This window comes from Trichechus manatus, unplaced genomic scaffold (assembly GCF_000243295.1).
Source record: "Trichechus manatus latirostris isolate Lorelei unplaced genomic scaffold, TriManLat1.0 scaffold00027, whole genome shotgun sequence".
NCBI lineage: Eukaryota > Metazoa > Chordata > Mammalia > Sirenia > Trichechidae > Trichechus > Trichechus manatus.
Window position 1 is genome coordinate 19953348 of NW_004443963.1, and position 18015 is coordinate 19971362.

Here is an 18015-nt window from a genome sequence, read left to right on the forward strand (position 1 = left end):
GATGGTCCTTAGCCTGCTTGGGGCCCTGGGGGTGCCTGACAGCCTCTGAGGGAGACAGAGCAGGTGGTCCTTAGCCTGCTTGGGGCTCTGGGGGTACCACACAGCCTCTGAGGGAGACAGAGCAGGCAGTCCTCAGCCCACTCGGTTCTGAGGGTACCAAAGGAGCCTGAGGCCCATTGAGGAGGAGTGTTACATTCAAACAAGCACCTCTTGTCCCTCCGACCGGCCTCTGCAGAGAGGCGGGAGACATTCGGACATTACAGTCAAGCTGGAGCCTGCTGTGGCCCATACTCTTGAGCTTAAGGGTCAAACAGTTGATGGAGAGCTGGTTTCAGTTAGCAACACAGCATCCCACTTCGTGACCCCACTGTTGTGAGGATGCAGGGAGGATCCATGTGAAGCAGGACTGACACCTACTAAGGGCTCAGTGCTTGTTAGCCCTTTTTGACTATTACGTTGTCATTGTCCTCACTCCTGGCTCATGTCAGTTGGGTTGGTATTAATTGGACACGCATATGTACCTTATTTTTTCTGTTCCTGACTGTCTTGGTCCAGTCCATATGGCAAAACAAGAATAGTCACAATTCTGTTAAGCACCGTATAGTGTAGCCTTTTCTTACATGCACCCTCAAAACAACTCTGTATGAGGAGGTGAGGCTTCTCAAGCCCTCCCTGGCTCCACTCAGGCCCGCCCCCCGGGTCCACCCAGGCCGGCCCGGCTCCTTCCAGGCCCTCTGCCAGCTCCTCCCTCCCAGGCCAGCCCAGGCCGTGCCGGCTCCTCCCTCCTAGGCCCGCCATGGCTCCACCCACGCCCATCCCAGCCCGTGGTAGTAGCCCATCCTGGCCTTTCTGGACCATCTCATTGTCTACCCAGAGCCAGGCCGGTCTTCTAATAAAACACCTCAAGGACACAGCACTCCTGGGCTTGAAGCCCTCCCCCGACAACTCCCCATGGGATGAGGTCAAGACTACATTGAGGCCCCTAAGTCCCCCCACCTCCTCCCAGCCGTCTGCCCAAAGCATTCTCCGGATACACTGACCCCTCTTCTGACTCCTTTGCACATGCTGTGCCCTTTTGTCGTGTTCAGTCTCTACTCCTCTTTCAGGCACCTGCTTGGGTCTTGGGAAACCCTTCCCTGCAGTGCCTCCCGCAGTTCACCTGCACCCCAGCCCTGGGAGCAGAGCTGGGTTACAGCTCAGATCGCAGTCCCGTGGCTGCTTGTCCTTGTGTTTCTAGAGCCCAGCAGAAGGGCAGGACAGGGCCGACTTAGGCGAGTGTGAGGGCAGGAGAGAAAGGGAAAAAGCCCCAAGACAGGAAATGGCAGGGCTCCAGATCTTGAGCCTGTTCTCCTCACCCCAGACTCCCCAGTACCCTGGCACCCAGGTGTTTTGTTTACTGTTTCATTTGATCCTCACAACAATCCAGTGTCTTCAGTTTATGGAAAAGGCAGCCGAGGCTCAGAGAATAACTTGCCTAGAGTCGCCCAGCTGGATCCCAGCCCAAGTCTGTCTGATGCCAAAGGCCATGTCTTAACTCTGGACTGTTATCTTCCTGGTGAATAGTAATGTAAAATGCACTCATATTTATTTATTATTATTTTTTTAATATTTTATTGTGTTTTCAGTGAAAGGTTACACAGCAGGTTAGGTTCTCATTTAACAATTACTATGTGTATTGACAGTGACATTGGTTACATTTTGTACAATGTGTTAACATTCTCATCCCTTTCCTTCTGGATCTTTCACTTCTAATAATCTGGTTTCCCTACTCCCTTACCCTTTTATCTTTGCTTTAGAGTACTTGTTGACCGTTTGGTCTCATGTAGATGATTTTGTAAAGATGTGCAGTACTCATTGATAGTATTCTTTATTTTCTGAGCCACTTTGTTATTTAGCTGAAAGGGGACTTCAGGGGGTAGTTTCAGTTCAAGGTTTATGGCGTATCTCAGGGCAGTAGTCTCAGGGAGTGTTCTAGTCTCAACTGGTCTAGTATGTCTGGACTTTTTAAGAGTTTGAGTTGTGCTGCACATTTTTCTCCCATTCTATCAGAATCCACCTATTGAGGCTTGATCAAAACGGTCATTAGTGGTATCCAGGCACATCTAGTTCTTCTGGTCTCAGGGTAGGTGAGGCCGTGGTTTATGTAGACTATTAGTTCTGTAGACTAATTTCTTCTCTGAGTCTTTGGTTTCCTTCTTTCTCTTTTGCTGCAGACAAGATGAAATCAATAGTCATATCTTAAAAAAAAACCAAACCAAACCTGTTGCCGTTGATTCCGACTCATAGCGACCTTATAGGACAGAGTAGAACTGCCCCATAGGGTTTCCAAGGAGCGCCTAGTGAATTCATACTGCCGATCTTTTGGTTAGCAGCCTTAGGTCTTAACCACTATGCCACAAGGGTTTCCAAAATAGAGTTTCCAAGGAGCACCTGGTAGATTCAAACTGCCAGCCTTATGGATAGCAGCCGAACTCTTAACCACTCCGCCACCAGAGTTCCTGCGTTGTATCTTAGAGCACTTGTATTTATTTAGAGGCGTGTATATTTCTACCAATCCCTTGTCATACCTCCAACTTGCTTGATCCACAAAAGGCAACCCTGTGGGGTGGGGTCAGCTGGAATGAAGATCACCTTTGGCAGGTAAAGGTGCAGGTTCCCCCCACCCAGCACTCCCTGTTGTAGAGCAGAGAAGGGTACCTGGCCTTTGGGAAGGGTTCTGCTCCTCCAGACTCCTGTGTGAGGCAGGCCAGCCACCTCACCTAGAGCAGAGAGGAACTGCCACCCACCCAGGGCCTCCGGGCACAGTGGTGGCCATGGTGGCACTGCGGGCTGCCGTCCCCGCCTGGCGGAACGTGTGTCCTGTTGCCTCTTTGCAGACATGATTAACAAGCAGGACTGTAAGTACGGGGATAACTGCACCTTCGCCTACCATCAGGAGGAGATCGACGTGTGGACCGAGGAGCGGAAGGGCACCCTCAACCGTGACCTGCTCTTTGACCCGCTGGGGGGCGTCAAGCGTGGCAGCCTCACCATCGCCAAGCTCCTTAAGGAGCACCAGGGCATCTTCACCTTCCTCTGCGAGGTACCAGCCTGCCCGCTCCCCCACCTGCCCTGCCCGCTCCTCAGTCTGTGGTGCAGGTGGGGCTGGGGGATGTTCCCAGCATACTCCATCACGGACTATCAGGCTGGAGTCTGTGGAAGCCAGCACCTTAGAACGAGCAGGTCCTTGGACTGTCAGAACCGTTAGGCTGTAGATCCTGTCATACTGGAGCCCGGAGCCTAGCCGGCCCCTCATTTTGTGGAGGAGGAAATTGAGGCCAGAGAGAGGAATAACGACCCTCACACCTGCTCTTCTTGAAGGCCAGTCCAATCCAGGCTCAGAGCCAGGGGCTTCAGGCTCTCATCCCATCCTTCCAGCAGCCCTGTCAGGCAGATACAATTGTCCCCATTTTACAGACGATGAAGCTGAGGCTCAGGGAGCTGGAGCAGTTCCCCTGAGGCTGCATGGCTGGCTCAGTGCAGACCTGAGGTTCAAACCGAGGCAGTCAGTCCCTGGAGCCCATGCCCACGTCCCAGTGCCAGCTGCTGCTGAGGGTCCTCACAGCCAGGATCCTGTGAAGCAGGCCCAGTGGTAGCTTGTCCAGGGCTGCACACGAATCCCTGCTGTGGACACGGCATGTTGGGCGCTCCCCACCGTCCCAGGCAAGGTGTCCTCGGCCTTGTTTTTCACCCCTCCCCCCACACCCTTCGTGTGTTTCTACGTCACAGACCCTTTGAGGCTCCAGTCTCCGCATCTCCACCGAGCTGTTGTTAATTCCCTCCCCAGAGTTGTCACAGAGACCCTGCCTGGGCTTAGGGGTGAGCTTGGCCCTCAGCATCCCCAGCCAGGTGTAGCATGTTCAGGACAGGGCCATGTCTTATCTGGGTCAGTGTGGACTCTTAGCAGGTGTGGTATGGCCCAATCTGGCCCTCCTCTGCCTGCTCCCTTCAGAGACTGATGGGCCTGGGAGTCACAGCGGGCAGCAGCATGCAGTTTCAAAGCACCTGCCTTCCGTTATACCCTTTTTGGCCTTCCCCAGTAAGCCTGTGGGACAAAGCAGGTGTGGTTGTCCCCATTTCACATTGAGGGAACTGAGGCTCAGACAGGAGTAACCCCCTGCCCCAGGCATTTGGAGTGGGGGGATCAGAGAGATGGAGGGAGAGAAAGGGAGCCCAGGCCCAGGTCATCTGTAATCTCAGCCAGAGAGGGGGCCACAGACCCAGGACCGCTTCCTCACTCCTGACATAGGGCAGGGTATGCCAGGTCCCTGCCTGCCCCCTCCTTGGATGGCCATGTAGGATCCTGGCCTACCCCCTCCCTGGATAGCCATGCGGGGTCCCCCACCCTATCCCCGGGTGACCATGCAGGGTTCCAGCCCGCCCCCTCCCCGGGCAGATCTGCTTTGACAGTAAACCCCGGATCATCAGCAAAGGCACCAAGGACTCTCCGTCCGTCTGCTCTAACCTGGCCGCCAAGCACAGCTTCTACAACAACAAGTGAGTGGGCCCGCAGCCTGTCCTCTGTGGGCGGGGGCAGGGTGAGGGTGGGAGGAGAGTCTGCTAGGGCAGCTCAGATGGCTGGGGAACAGCTGAGGCCAACAGGTGTCCCTGGCTGTCAAGGCAAGGGGCTGCCTTTGGGCCTGCGGTCCGCCATGTGCCTGGAAGGCTGGAAGCATACTGTCGATCACCATCCCCACTCCAAGAAGCCTCTTGGAAATTTGGATGGTCTCAACAATCCTGTGAGGGAGGAGTGAGTGTCCATTTTACAGATGAGAAAGCTGAGGCTTGGGAGTAGCTTACTAAGCAGGCAAGGGGTGGGGCCAGGCTGCTGACTCCTGTCCCGTGCTCTCCACTGTGTGGCATCAGCAGCAGATGGAGTGGGAGAGGGCCTGGAGGGGCTGGCACAGCCTTTGCTCCCTCTTGTTCCCTGTGGCTCTGCCCCAGCATGGGTGCTGGGCCCAAATCCCAGCCTGGCCAATGGCCTGCTTTATGTCCTCTGGCCACTCAGACCCTCGGTTTCCTCATCTGCAAAGGAGATGACGATCCGGATTTTTTAGGGTTGCTGGCAGGGTAATTCAGATTCCTGACCCAGAGAAGGTGCTCAATGACTATTCCTGTGGGTGCAGGCCAGCTCTGGGGACCGAGGTGGGAACCTGAGGGAAATGGCTAGCCCAACTTGCGGGCCCTCCCTTCTCCAGCCTCCTAGCAGGGGGTCTGCTGCCCTTCCTCTGTTGGCAGCTCCATTGGAGCTGGCCCCAGGTTGAAGCCTGAGGGGGGACCACAGCTAGGACAGTGCAGAGCTGGGACTCGCACCAGGACTGCGGGAGTGTAGAACCCCATCTCTTAGGTACTGTGCCATCCACGTTCTAGAAACGGCCCAGAGAGCAGGAGGCCCCAGGGCAGAGATCTCCCCTCAGGCTCGCCTTGCGCTAGGAAGAATTGCCCTAAGGAATCGGTGGGGGGGATTGTGGGGACGGCTGACTGCATTGGACCCCTCCCCGTGTCCCCCAGGTGCCTGGTGCACATCGTCCGCTCCACCTCCCTCAAGTACTCGAAGATCCGCCAGTTCCAGGAGCACTTCCAGTTCGATGTGTGCCGCCACGAGGTGCGCTACGGCTGCTTGCGGGAGGACAGCTGCCACTTTGCCCACAGCTTCATTGAGCTCAAGGTCTGGCTGCTGCAGCAGTACTCAGGTGAGCGGTACACAGGTGAGCAGGTGGGCGGGGGCAAGCCGGGGGCGGCTGGGGGGATGGCAGGTGGAATGGCCTTCAGGGCCATCCAGAGAAGGGTGGTAGCTGGCACCCCTGGGAGTTCTCTGGAGCAGGTATGCTTCCTGTGCCTCACAGAGGAGAAAGAAGCTCTGCCCTCAGGGGGCTCCCAGTCTCCCCAGGTTTATCCCTGTCTGGGCACTGCCAGGGGGTCAGGGCTTTGGAGCCGTGCAGACCCGGGCTCCTGTTCCTGCCCCTCCAGTGGTTGTCGGCAAGTCTCTTCTCTCTCAGCCTCCATTTGCTCATCCGTGAAATGAGGATCATAACCTTTGTCTGATAGAGTTGTTGTGGAGATGAAAAGATATCCACTCATTCATTCACTTACTCACTCATCACTCCTTCATCCGCCAAGGATTTATCAAACGCTTTTCTGGGCCGGGGATTCAGCAGTGAACACGTCGCAGTCCTCAATCTCAGAGAACTTACATTTATAAGAGGGGGCGAGACAGACAGTGAACAAGTATTCCATTCGCTCTAGGATGCCCATCCCCCCACTGCATGTCATAATTTAATTAGCATTTTTTGTGGGGCATAAAGTAATGTTGCGTCGAGCGATCACTGTCTCTTTGAGTTGGCAAAGTACAGCACTATCATTTCAGAGGTGCATTGGTGCTGTGAGGACAGGCAATAGGATAGAGACTCAGGGTGGGGGGCATTTCAGGTGAGGTGGTCAGGGTGACATTTGAGCAGGGAAGAGCATTCCAGGCAGAGGGAACAGCAAAGCTGGAAGCCCTGAGGTAAAAGCAACTTTAATACAGAAAGACTATCTGTAGGGGTGGAGCAGCTGAGTAAATTGGGGCGGGCAGATGAGGCCCAAGAGGTCGCCAGGGGCCAGAGTGCGTGAAAGTCTCAGTCATCTAAGTAGATGGGATTGTTCTGAGTGTGATGTGCTTTGTCTGGAGGGTTTTAAGTGGGTGGAGTAGTATGATCTGATTAATGTTTTTTAAAAAAGGTCACTTTGGCTGCTGGGTAGAGAACTGACTAGAGGGCCAGGGCAGAGGCAGGGAGATCGTGGGGAGCCCATTGCAGAGAGGATGGTGGCTCTGGCTGGGGGTGGGGGGAAGCGATTCGATTCTGGGTGTATTTTGATGGTGGAGCCGGTGGATTTGTTGATGGGCCAGATAGGAAGCATGAGACAAGTATGAGACCCCGAGGTTTCTGGCCAGGGGCCTGGGAGAATGGGGTTGCTGTGAGTAGGGGAGGCTGTGGAAGCAGCAGGCTTGGGGGGACTCTCAAGGCCCAGTTTGGGACGTTGGGAGTCTGAGGTGCCTGTGGGACTTCAAGGGGAGATGTTGAGCAGGGGCCCAAGGGGAGATGTTGAGCAGGGGCCCAATGCCAGGGTCTGGAAGTTTGCGGAGAGGCCGGGCTGTAGTAGACATCCAGGACTCGTCAGCAGGAAAATGGATGATAGGTGCAGAGCTGGCCCACAGGTGCTCGGTGGGGTAGAACCCACAGGACAGGGTAGAAAGTGAAGTCCCTTGTGGGAAAGGGACTAGAGAGAGTGGAGGGCAGGGAAGAGGTCATGCTCCAAGTAAGAGGCACAGGGCTGGACCTCGAGGGGTGAGCCTAGTTGCAATAGTACAAGGTTGGCAGGGACGTACTGGGAGGGTCTGGGCTGCGAGGCGGGGTGTGTCCCTGAGACACACCACGGCCCCTCCATGAATGGCCCTCTGAGCCTGTCCACTGTGAGCTGGTGAGCCAGGTAGCTGGCCAGGCACAGAGACCTAAGAACCAGTAGACTGGAGGCTTCCCAGCAGGGGTGAGACGGAGGACCCATTAAGGGGATCAAGGAGGGGTGCTGTGGCACTGGCCTAAGACACTGGGACACTGGCATTGGGGGTGGGGGATGTCACTGTGCCATGGTGCAGGGCCCACATCTCTGCTACATTTGCCAACTCTGCATTTTCTTTTCTCAGCCCCCAGGAGGGTTCGGAACAGGCCTTCTTGTTCCCATTTTGCAGATGAGCATGCAGACCCCAAGAGGATGAGTGGTTCCCTGGGCCCTGCGTCTGACTGAGGCAGGGCATCACCTGAGAGTAGTTCCCAGGGCCCCAGAATCTCGCCTGGGAGTGGGGCTCCTCCCTCCGGCTCCACGTCTGACTGAGGCAGGGCATTACCTGGAAGTGGTTCGCTGTGCCCCAGGATCTCGCCAGGGAGTGGGACTCCTCCCACTGGGCCCTGCGGGGTTCTGGTACCTCGAAGAGCCCCTGCCTGTCACCTTGCCAAGCTCCTCGGGGATACCATGTTCCCTCTCCACCTTCCCCAGGCATGACCCATGAAGACATCGTCCAGGAATCCAAGAAATACTGGCAGCAGATGGAGGCCCATGCAGGGAAAGCTAGCAGCAGCTTGGTAAGGCCCTGGGGTTGGCTGTGGGAGCAGGACTGGGCACAGTGACCCCAGCCCAGACCTCTCGCCCCAGGGGGGATATCTCCTATCCCTTTACCAGTTGCCGTCGAGTCGACTCCAACTCACGGCAATCCCAACGTATGTCAGAGTTGAACTGTGTTCTATAAGGTTTTCAATTTCTGACTTTTTGGAAGTATATTGCCAGGACTTTCTTCTGCAGTGCCTTGAACCTAGGTGGTCTCAAACCAAACCTGGGTGGATTCGAACTGCCAACCTTTCAGTTAGCCGAAGGCATTAACTGTTTGCACCACCCAGGGACTCCCCTCTCCCTTTCCTTTGACATAATTTCAGTCTTACCAGAAAGTTGTAAGAATAGTGTAAAGAATTCTTATATACTCTTTTCTGGATTCGCCAAATGTTAGCATTTTACCACATTCCTTATTTGCTTTGTCCTTTGTGTATGTGTGTGTATATACACATGTATACATTTACGTACATAAATATACACACTTTTTTTCTGAGCCATTTGAGAGAAAATTTCAGACGTGATGTGCCATTGCTCCTAAATAGTGTGTGCTTCATAAAACTAAAGGCCCGCCTTCTGTTCCATAACCACAGTGACGGTTATCAGCATCAGGACATTAACACTGATACAGTGCTATTCTCTTACTTAGATTTGGTGAATTGTGAAAACCCCATATAATACATTGCGTTCAGTTGCCGTGTCTCTTTAATTTTCTTTGATCTAGAACAGTCTCTCCATCTGTCCTTGTATTTCACAGTGTTGACTTTTTTTTTTTATAATTTATTTTGTTGTTGTTGAGAATATACACAGCAAATCATACACCAGTTCAACAGTTTCTACATGTACAATTCAGTAGCATCGATTACATCCTTCGAGTTGTACAACCATTCTCACCCTCCTTTTCTGAGTTGTTCCTTCCTCATTAACATAAACTCACTGCCCCCTGAGGTTCCTATCTAATCTTTTGAGTTGCTATTATCAATTTCAGCCCATATAGATAGTTCTTAAAATAGCATAACGCTCAAGGCAGACGTTTTTACTTGTTAAGCTAAACTATTGTTTGGTTTTAAGAAGACTTTGGGATATTTTTGGTTTAGGGTTTAAAATTTATTTAAACATTATCTCAAGGCAATAGTTTCAGGGGTTCATCCACCCTCCATGGCTCCAGAAAGTCTGGATTCCATGAGAAATTTAAATCCTGTTCTGTATTTTTCCCCTTTTGATCAAAATTCTTCTGTAGAATCTTTGATCAAAATGTTCAGTAATGACAGCTGGGCAGTTCTGGTCTCATAGCCAAGGAGGCAGTTGTTCATGCAGGCAATTACATTGACATTTTAGAAGAGCCTGGGCCAGTTATCCTGTAGAAAGTCCCACCATTTAGGGGGTCCTGGTGCCCCCTCACACCACAGGGGCACTGATGTGTCTCCTTAGTTCACATACTGGGAGGCATCTCAGTCTGTCCCTTCACTGCCATGTATGAACATGGGTAACTTGATTAAGGTGATTGCACTGTATAGGTTTCTCCACTGTCAAGTTCTATTTGCTCCTTTGTAGCTAATACCTAGTTTCTTGGGAGATATTCTGAGGCTCTGCAGATATTCCGGTACTCCTAAAACATACACCCACTGATTGTATCATCTCCTGTCCCTCTTGGTCCTCACCATGGTCCTGAAGAAGTGACCTGTGGCCTTGCAGCATTTTGCAGATGGGGAAACTGAGGCTCGGAGCATGCCAGAGACTTTCCCAGGTGCACACATAGTGGGGTAAATCACAGAGTCTCTGACTCCTTGCCTCACCCTGCATCATTCCCATCACCTGTCACCCTCACTTGCTCATGCATAAGGGGGAGACCGTAGTCCTCCCCCGCCCATCTCAGGGTGGATGTGAGGCTCACGGGCTGACCGATGCTGCAGCTCGCCAAGCCCCTCCTGTGCGGTGTGTGGTAGGCCCTGTGCTCCCCCGATCTCATGCCCACCCCAGGAGGTGGGGTCATCATCGTAACTGTAGGATGACAGTGAGGAGGCTCAGGGGCTGGTCTCAGGGCCCAGGTCAGTCTGGAGACAGTGAGTTAGTGTGAGGTGACGCCTCTGTGCTGTCCACACCAGGGATGACCCCCTCACCCAGGCCAGGCCCACCCACTGGTCAGCGTGGGTGAAGGCAGAGCAAGCCGGGCGGTGGGGCAGCCCGGGCCAGGCTGCCCACTCTGCCAGCCCCTTCTCCCTTCCTCTGACCCTCTCCTGTGTAGTCCTCCTCCCCCTGCCCCCTCCCCGCCCCCGCTGGGAGCCTGGCTGGGAAGCAGTGAGGGGCTCAGGTTGGGCCTGCAGTGGTGTCCTCTAAAGGGAGGACACTGAGTCCTCACCACCTCCTGTCCCTTGGAGCCCCTCATGCCTGCCCAGTAGGGCAGCCAGGGCCACCCAAGGACAGCACAGGCCAAGCAGGAGGAGGGACCCGCGGGTGTCACAAGGGACTTCAGCCCTCCTCCTGCCGGGGTCCTGCCTGTTCCCCAGATGCCACCCCTTGGCCTGGCTTGGGAGCAGCAGGGCTTCTGGGCCAGGCCTGACTGGTGCCTAGGAGGAGGCTGCTTGCTGGCCATCAGGAGGGTGGGGCTGGTGGCACTGTGAAGCCGAGGAGGGACACAGGGTAGAAGCTGCTTGACCAGCATTGGTGGCCACCGTGCCATCCCTCAGGGAGAAGAGCACTGCCCCACGCCAGGCCCTGTCCTCCCACACTTAACCTGTGGGGTGTCAGTAACCTCTGAGTCCCTGTCTGCTTCCCCTGCCCCACCTCCGAGGGCTGCTGCAGGGAGCTGGTGGGACCATCCGTGGTGGCAGGGCTCAGTGAAGCAGCGCGTGGTCATTAGAGCGGTGGCTGAGCACCCACACCTCTCCCGCCCCACTTACTGCCCGTGATGGGGAGGAACACCTTCTCCTCAGGCTCCTTGTGAGAATCAGGCAGGACCTTGGAACTCCACTGCCCTCTGCTTGCCCTCGCACATGTCCCAGTGACAGAATTGATGTTTGTCACTGGGATGACTCGTGTGTTGTCCTGGGCCTGAGCCCGGCTGCAAGTCTCCTGGCTCCAGGCCCGGGGTCAGCCAACAAGCCACAAGGACACAGCTCCATCCTACGCCCGGCAGGCCCTGGGCTGGGCAGTGCTGGGGATGGGGAGACAGTCCCAGCTCCTGCCTTGGCCAGGGTCACACAGCAGGAGACAGGCCCATGCCAGCCTGGAGGAGAGAGGGCTGCACAGGGTGACTCCACACCTGCAGCTCCTTGGAGACCTGGAAAGGCTCTGTCTAGTAATGGAGCGGGGAGGGCGGTGTGTCCACAGAGCAGCAGGTTGTCCTGTGTGGCTGGGGTGAGGGGACAGCGAGGAAGAGGAGGGTGATAGGAGACAAGGCTGGGGGGGCACTTTGCCCACCTCCTGCCCTACCCTGTCCCAGGTGTGCAGGGGAGCAGACTCTCCTGCCTGCAAAGAAAAGGCCAGGGCAGAGGGTGGGGGAGGGACATGGCAGGGGCCTTGGCCTGGAGGGAGGGGCCAGAGCCCAGGGCTGCCTGATGTCTGCTGCCGCCCATGGCAGGTCCCTCCCTCCCCTCCCGCAGTGGCACCAGCTCTCTCCCAGGCCCAGTGCTCGTGGTTGGTCAAGGAAGTCGACATGTGGTGTAGTTCAGGTTCTGTGGGAGCTCAGAGGATGGGCACCTGCGACTCAGGAGGGCCCCAAGGAAGGCTTTCTGGAGGAAACGGTGTTTGAGCTGGGATTTGAAAGGAGGTTTGGAATGAGCTGGATAAAGTATGGAGGAAGGGCATTGCAGGCAGAGGAACAGCATGTGCAGAGGCAGGGAGGTGTGTGGCATAACCAAGCCCAAGGCAGTGCAAGCAGTCCCACAGCACAGGCCTCGGGGTGTGGAGATGGGAACTGCCTCGATGAGCTGGGCATCAGCAGCTCTTCCGAGCCTGGCTCCCACACTGGAAACCTGCAGTGGGAAGAGCAGGGAGGAGGCTGGCCCTTTCCAAGGCTCTCGGCAGCCCTGGCACTCCCGGACACGTCTGTGTGGCAGACCCCAGGGCCTTAGGCCCAGTGTCTGTGGCTGCACCAAGCCTCTCCCCACCCCCACAGGGCGCCCCACGGACGCACGGACCCAGCACCTTTGACCTGCAGATGAAGTTCGTTTGTGGCCAGTGCTGGCGGAACGGGCAAGTGGTGGAACCTGACAAGGACCTCAAGTACTGTAGTGCTAAGGCCCGGCACTGGTGAGCAGGCCCGGGCAGGCTCGGCAGGCTGGGCCCCGAGTGCCACGGGGGAGGCTGGGACCCAAGAGGCCCCGAACCTTCCCCAACCAGCCTCCCACTCTGTCCTGCAGCTGGACCAAGGAGCGGCGGGTCCTTCTGGTGATGTCCAAGGCCAAGAGGAAGTGGGTGTCGGTGCGGCCGCTGCCGTCCATCCGCAACTTCCCGCAGCAATATGATGTGAGTGGTGGGGGGCAGTGGCGGGCAGTGGGACCTGGGGCCTGGGAGGGTGGAGGCAGCGAGGCGGTGCAGCCAGACTCAGGTCCACCCACACCTGCCCTACAGCTCTGCATCCATGCGCAGAATGGCCGCAAGTGCCAGTACGTGGGGAACTGCTCCTTTGCACACAGCCCTGAGGAGAGGGACATGTGGACCTTCATGAAGGAGAACAAGAGTGAGCGGGGGGTGAGGGGGCTCACCCGACATTGCCCTCTGGGGAACACCAGCTCCTCATCAGGCCAGAGCATGCTCCATACCCCCCTTTGCTCCAGTGCCTCAGCTGTGCCCTCGCTGTCTTCTGTGGTGGACTGAGCCCTAGGGCCAGGCAGCCCGGCATGGGGGTCCTGGGACGCCAGTGGCTCCTGATCTGCCGAGAGAGTCTAAGCCATGTGGGGGTCATGGGCAGAATGGATGGCGAGGCCCCTTACCAGGCACTGTCTCGGCCCCCACCCAGTCCTGGACATGCAGCAGACCTATGACATGTGGCTGAAGAAACACAACCCTGGGAAGCCTGGGGAGGGGACCCCGATTAGCTCTCGGGAAGGGGAGAAGCAGATCCAGATGCCCACAGACTACGCTGACATCATGGTAATGACCTGCCACTGAGGGGACGGGCTGGGCCTAGCCTGACCCAGGAGGGCAGCTGGAGGGAGGCGGGCCTGGCGGTAGGGCGGGGAGAAAGCGCCCAAGGTCGCTGTGCCTCCAGATGGGCTACCACTGCTGGCTCTGTGGCAAGAACAGCAACAGCAAGAAGCAGTGGCAGCAGCACATCCAGTCCGAGAAGCACAAGGAGAAGGTCTTCACGTCCGACAGCGATGCCAGCAGCTGGGCCTACCGCTTCCCCATGGGCGAGTTCCGGCTCTGTGACAGGTGCTCTGGGGAGGCCGGGTTAGGGGCGGACACGGGGGGCCCGCGGGCTGCAGTGGGACTGACACAGTGGAGGCCACGGGCTGGCCCTGGAGCTGGAGCGCAGGAGTGGTAAGGCTAGAAAAGCCGCCCCTGGTGGCACAGTGGTTAAGCGCTCAGCTGCCAACTGAAAAGTCAGCTGTTTCCCGGGAGAAAGATGTGGCAGTTGGCTTCCATAAGGATTTACAGCCTTGGAAACCCTATGGGGCAGTTCTCTGTCCTGTAGGGTCGCTATGAGTCGGAATCAACTCGACAGCAATGGGTTGGTTTTTTTTTTGGTTGGGTGTGGGTATAGACGGGGCAGGTGACCCAGACCTGCCCAGCCCCCTGCTTTGCAGCCCTGAGTCAGATCCCAGAGAGGCCGGGACGCAGCAGCTTGCCCCCGAGCCTGGCTGCCTGGGCAGAGGCTGTGGGAAGGGCCAGGGTGTGGGCAGTGACCCCCTCCCACCCACAGGCTCCAGAAAGGCAAGGCCTGCCCGGACGGGGACAAGTGCCGCTGCGCCCATGGGCAGGAGGAGCTCAATGAGTGGCTGGACCGGCGCGAGGTGCTGAAGCAGAAGCTGGCCAAGGCCCGCAAGGACATGCTTCTGTGCCCACGGGACGACGACTTCGGCAAGTACAACTTCCTGCTGCAAGAGGGCGGGGATGCTGCCACCCCAGAAGCCCCTGCTGCCGCTGCCACCACCACCACTGGGGAGTAGGGCCAGGTCTTGGCCTCGGGCAAAGTCCTGGGGTTAGGGGGCTGCAGTGGAGACAGAGGGCCTGTTAGAGGGGCCAGGGCAGGCCGGGGCTTGGGGTGGGTGGCCGCCCTCACCAGGCAGCCCCCGGCCCCCCAGGCCCCATCTGTCCTTTCTGCCCCCACTGCCCAGGTATGCAGACCCAGGTGCACATGCTGCAGCCCCAAGTGGCCCCAGGGTCCTCGTCCTGCTGAAACCCTGGGCAGACCAGCCCTCCACCCCCACGGTTCTCCTGGCTGGGGGAGGGGCCTCAGCTGGCCCCTCTAGCTTCAGCCTACAGCTTTAACTTCTGTCCTCTCCTAAAGGGGCCCAACACTCAGGGCTGGGGAGCCTAGGGTCCCCACTTGAATCTGCAGCATGAGGATCCTTCTCCCTGCCCCACCCCCCCTCACCTCCCTGGGGGTAGATCAGGACACAACCAAGGGCAGGAGGCCCCGTTAGCTTTAAAATGCAGCCCCAGATGGAGCTGGGAACTCTGTACTGATCACCTACCCTTGTGGCCTCAGTTTCCCCTCTGGGTAGGAGGGAGGGAGGGGCTGGGTTGGATGATCCCTGAAGCCTGACTGAGGGACTGCATTCCCTCTAATAACACAACCCCCGGCCCCTCCATTGTGGGCCCTGAATGTGGATGGTAGCTCCTTAGAGCCTTCAGAGATGATCCCACCCAAACCCCCATTTCGCAGATAGGAAAACTGAGGCCTAGAGGGAAAGAACGACCTGCCAGGGTCTCCAGCCTGCAGCACAAGGCAGAAACTTGGGGCCTGTTATGGACTGGAGCCACAGGCTCCCTGGCAGGGATTGGGTATGCATCTGGGGTCCAGACAGCCACGGGCTGGGGAAGGGACTCGGGGGCTGGGCCTGTAAGCATCCCTGTGGAGGGACAGTACCTCCTGAGGGTGGGTGTAGAGCAGGTAGCAGCAGAGGTTACTTCCCTGCTAAGGATCCCGGCTCTGGCTGCCTGTTCAAGGAGAGGTGGTAAGGGGCAGGGCACCCACAAGCTCAGGTTCTGCATGGGGGCGGCGGGGTGGAGAGAAGGGCGTCAGCCCTGTATACCGAGGGCCACTCCAGGATTAGACCCAACCCTCTTGGGGGTCCAGCAGGGTCCTCTCTCCCTTCTCCCCTAGATCCAGATATACAGTTTTGACCATCTGTCCCAACCCCACCCTGATCCCCGGCCCCACCAGCTGCCTGGGGCCCTAGCTGATGCCCAGCCCCCACCCTCACCTACCGAGCCCTCTCCCAACCCTCTTGTCTGACATGTGCACGACATGTGTGCACTCTTTCCATCCCACCCTCCGGGCAGACCCTGTCTCCCCTGGTTCCCCAGACATTCCAGAATACCCCACTCCATTGTCACAAGGAGTGGGCACCCCCGGAAGGAACCAGGGACCCAGACTGGGCTGGGGGTGAGATGGAGAGAATAAAACCCCTTATTTCTCCTCGAGCAAGGATTGGCAGTGTGTGGATGATGTGATGGGGCACAGGTGGCAAGGAACCCTGTTCCTCCTGCTGCCACTGCTTGACCTTTTCCCGATAACCGTGGCATGCACCCTTTCCTCTTCCCTGACCCCCTCAGCAGGCCAGCACTACAGAGTTTGGGTGCTGGTGGCGTGGCTGGGGGCTGGGGGAGGAGTGCCCATACCCAAGGTGGGGGCTGTGGCCCTGAATGTCGATGACACTTGTTCCCCTGGTCCGTGGTGTTGCAGTCTGTTGTCACCAGCCTTGTTTCTAGTGTGTATATATGTCGCTCCAGTGATGCATATATACACAGGTATTAAATATATCGCTCTATATAATATTATATATGTGTGTGGTATCCAAGGAATCACTTCTAATGAGGGCTAAAGATAAAGGACTTGGCCAGGAAATACAGCCACCCTGGCAAGATTAGGAGTGTTTCCTGCTCGTCAGTGGGCCGGATGCAAGCAGACAGGGACTAGAGCCTTGGGCAGAGGTGATTTGGGGGGTGGGAGTGCTCCCTGCCGGGCCCAGCTCTGCCTGGTAGTCTCCCAGAGCACTAGAGCCCAGTGGGGAGAGAGCAGAGTGCTCAGGGAAAGAAAAGGCTTGTCTCCACCCAGAGGAACAGGACTCAGTCCAGATTTTTCTTCTCTAGCCTTCCGGGGGCCCTTGGAATCCAGGGCTGCCTGAGGTCCTCCTGAGGGCTAGGACAAGAGGGGAGGCTGGAGTGGCTGGGGTGGGGAGGGAAACCAGAACACGTTATTCATGACGAGCAGAGTTACTCAGTTGTGATCCCTAGAAGGGGTAGCTCAGAAGCCCAGAGAGTTGAATTGGGCCTGTGCCCACCCCCAACAGGCAGGGACGAGATGGAGGGAACAAGACAGCACAGCAGGCACAGTGCTGGGGGAGGTGCCACTAATGTGAGTGCCCTTTCTGGTGGAGGCCTGGGAGGCTGCATTTCTCAGCTGGGCGGTAATTGGTTTAATGGTCCTTTAAAGGTGTCTGTGTATTAAAAATTTAAGAATACCACACTTTAATATTAAATATTCATAAGGTCTAGTATCTTGATAATAATGTAGATGTTTTAATAACAATTTTTGTCCTTCTTAAAATAAAATGAAAGAAACTTGCTCCTTTTAGCCTTTGTTCTAGAAAATAAATGTGCACTTTGACCTCTGTCCCCAAGGCGTTACTCCTGTTCCTCCCCACCTGGGGCTTGTGCCCCGGGGCCTGGGCTGTCCTCCTGGGGCTGGGCTGGCACCGGACAGGCCTCAAGGCGGACATTCCGAAGGGTGAGGGGCAGGAGGTCTGTGTTCCCATGTAAACACTTGACCTAGCTGACCCCAGCTCAGGCAGCACCTCACTGGCAGGGACATGCTGTGCTCTGTACAGGTGGCCCATGGTTGCCACTGCACCTGCTCTTCTGTAGCCCGCCCGCTCATGGCCCACTGCTCAGGGTGGTCCCAGGTACCCACCCTCCCGTTCTTTCCTGTGTGTGCCATCCTGGCTCCAGAGCGCAAGCCTCTGACCTTTCTGGGTAAGTCTTTTCCAGGAGGGCGAAGGGGCTGGCCATGCTTTGGAATGTGCTCCCGACGCAGCTCTATGTCTGCTGGGCCTGAGGCGACCGAAGCCACATGGGCCCATTTCTTCATCTTTCCAAAGAGAGGGCATATCAGAGCAGGACTTCTCAATGGGGACACCTGTAGCTGCTGAGGTGGATTGTGCGTGGCTGCATGGGGTCCTGATAGGAGGGGCTGCACATGTCCAGCTTTAGACTTCAATATGCAGTGGCCCCAGGGACAGATGTTGCAGGCCTGTGAATTTTCTCAGGGCAGGGAGTCTCTGGGCTAGGAGCTCACATGGCTGGGTATGCAGTAGGCGCTCAGGTGCTTGATAAATATGGGATGAGTAACAGAAGCAGCTTCTGAGCCCCTTCTCTGCACCAGGCACTGTGATCTAGTACGTCTGTCCACAGCAGCCTTGCACGTTTGGTGTCCAGATTGTGTGGCTCAGGTTCAGCGAAGGTGCCAAGGACACTCGGGAGGCAGAGCCAAGACTGGGAACTGGCAAAGGTCCCTTCAGCTCTGGTGTCCTGTGGTTCTCAGCGCCTGTGGCCACACCAGGAAACCCCAAAGCAGCACAGCCAGGCACAGCTCCTGGAAGAAAAATGCAGACCCACCCTCAGGCTAGCGTCAGTACATTTCTTGAACTCAGAAATTTAAAAGGA

The 18015-nt window shown here is 56.6% G+C and overlaps 1 protein-coding gene across 1 annotated transcript in view; it reads left to right on the forward strand.

Moving 5' to 3' along the window:
- The window catches only part of ZC3H7B (zinc finger CCCH-type containing 7B), a 55621-nt gene extending 41327 nt beyond the window's left edge, over positions 1-14294 (forward strand). Inside the window, exons 14-23 of the mRNA XM_004373897.2 lie at positions 2877-3082; positions 4436-4536; positions 5551-5732; positions 8074-8159; positions 12299-12432; positions 12543-12648; positions 12754-12862; positions 13142-13275; positions 13394-13557; positions 14048-14294. Coding sequence (XP_004373954.1) covers positions 2877-3082; positions 4436-4536; positions 5551-5732; positions 8074-8159; positions 12299-12432; positions 12543-12648; positions 12754-12862; positions 13142-13275; positions 13394-13557; positions 14048-14294 — 1469 coding nt within the window. The remainder of the gene's footprint in view (positions 1-2876; positions 3083-4435; positions 4537-5550; positions 5733-8073; positions 8160-12298; positions 12433-12542; positions 12649-12753; positions 12863-13141; positions 13276-13393; positions 13558-14047) is intronic.
- Positions 14295-18015: the final 3721 nt, after the last annotated feature.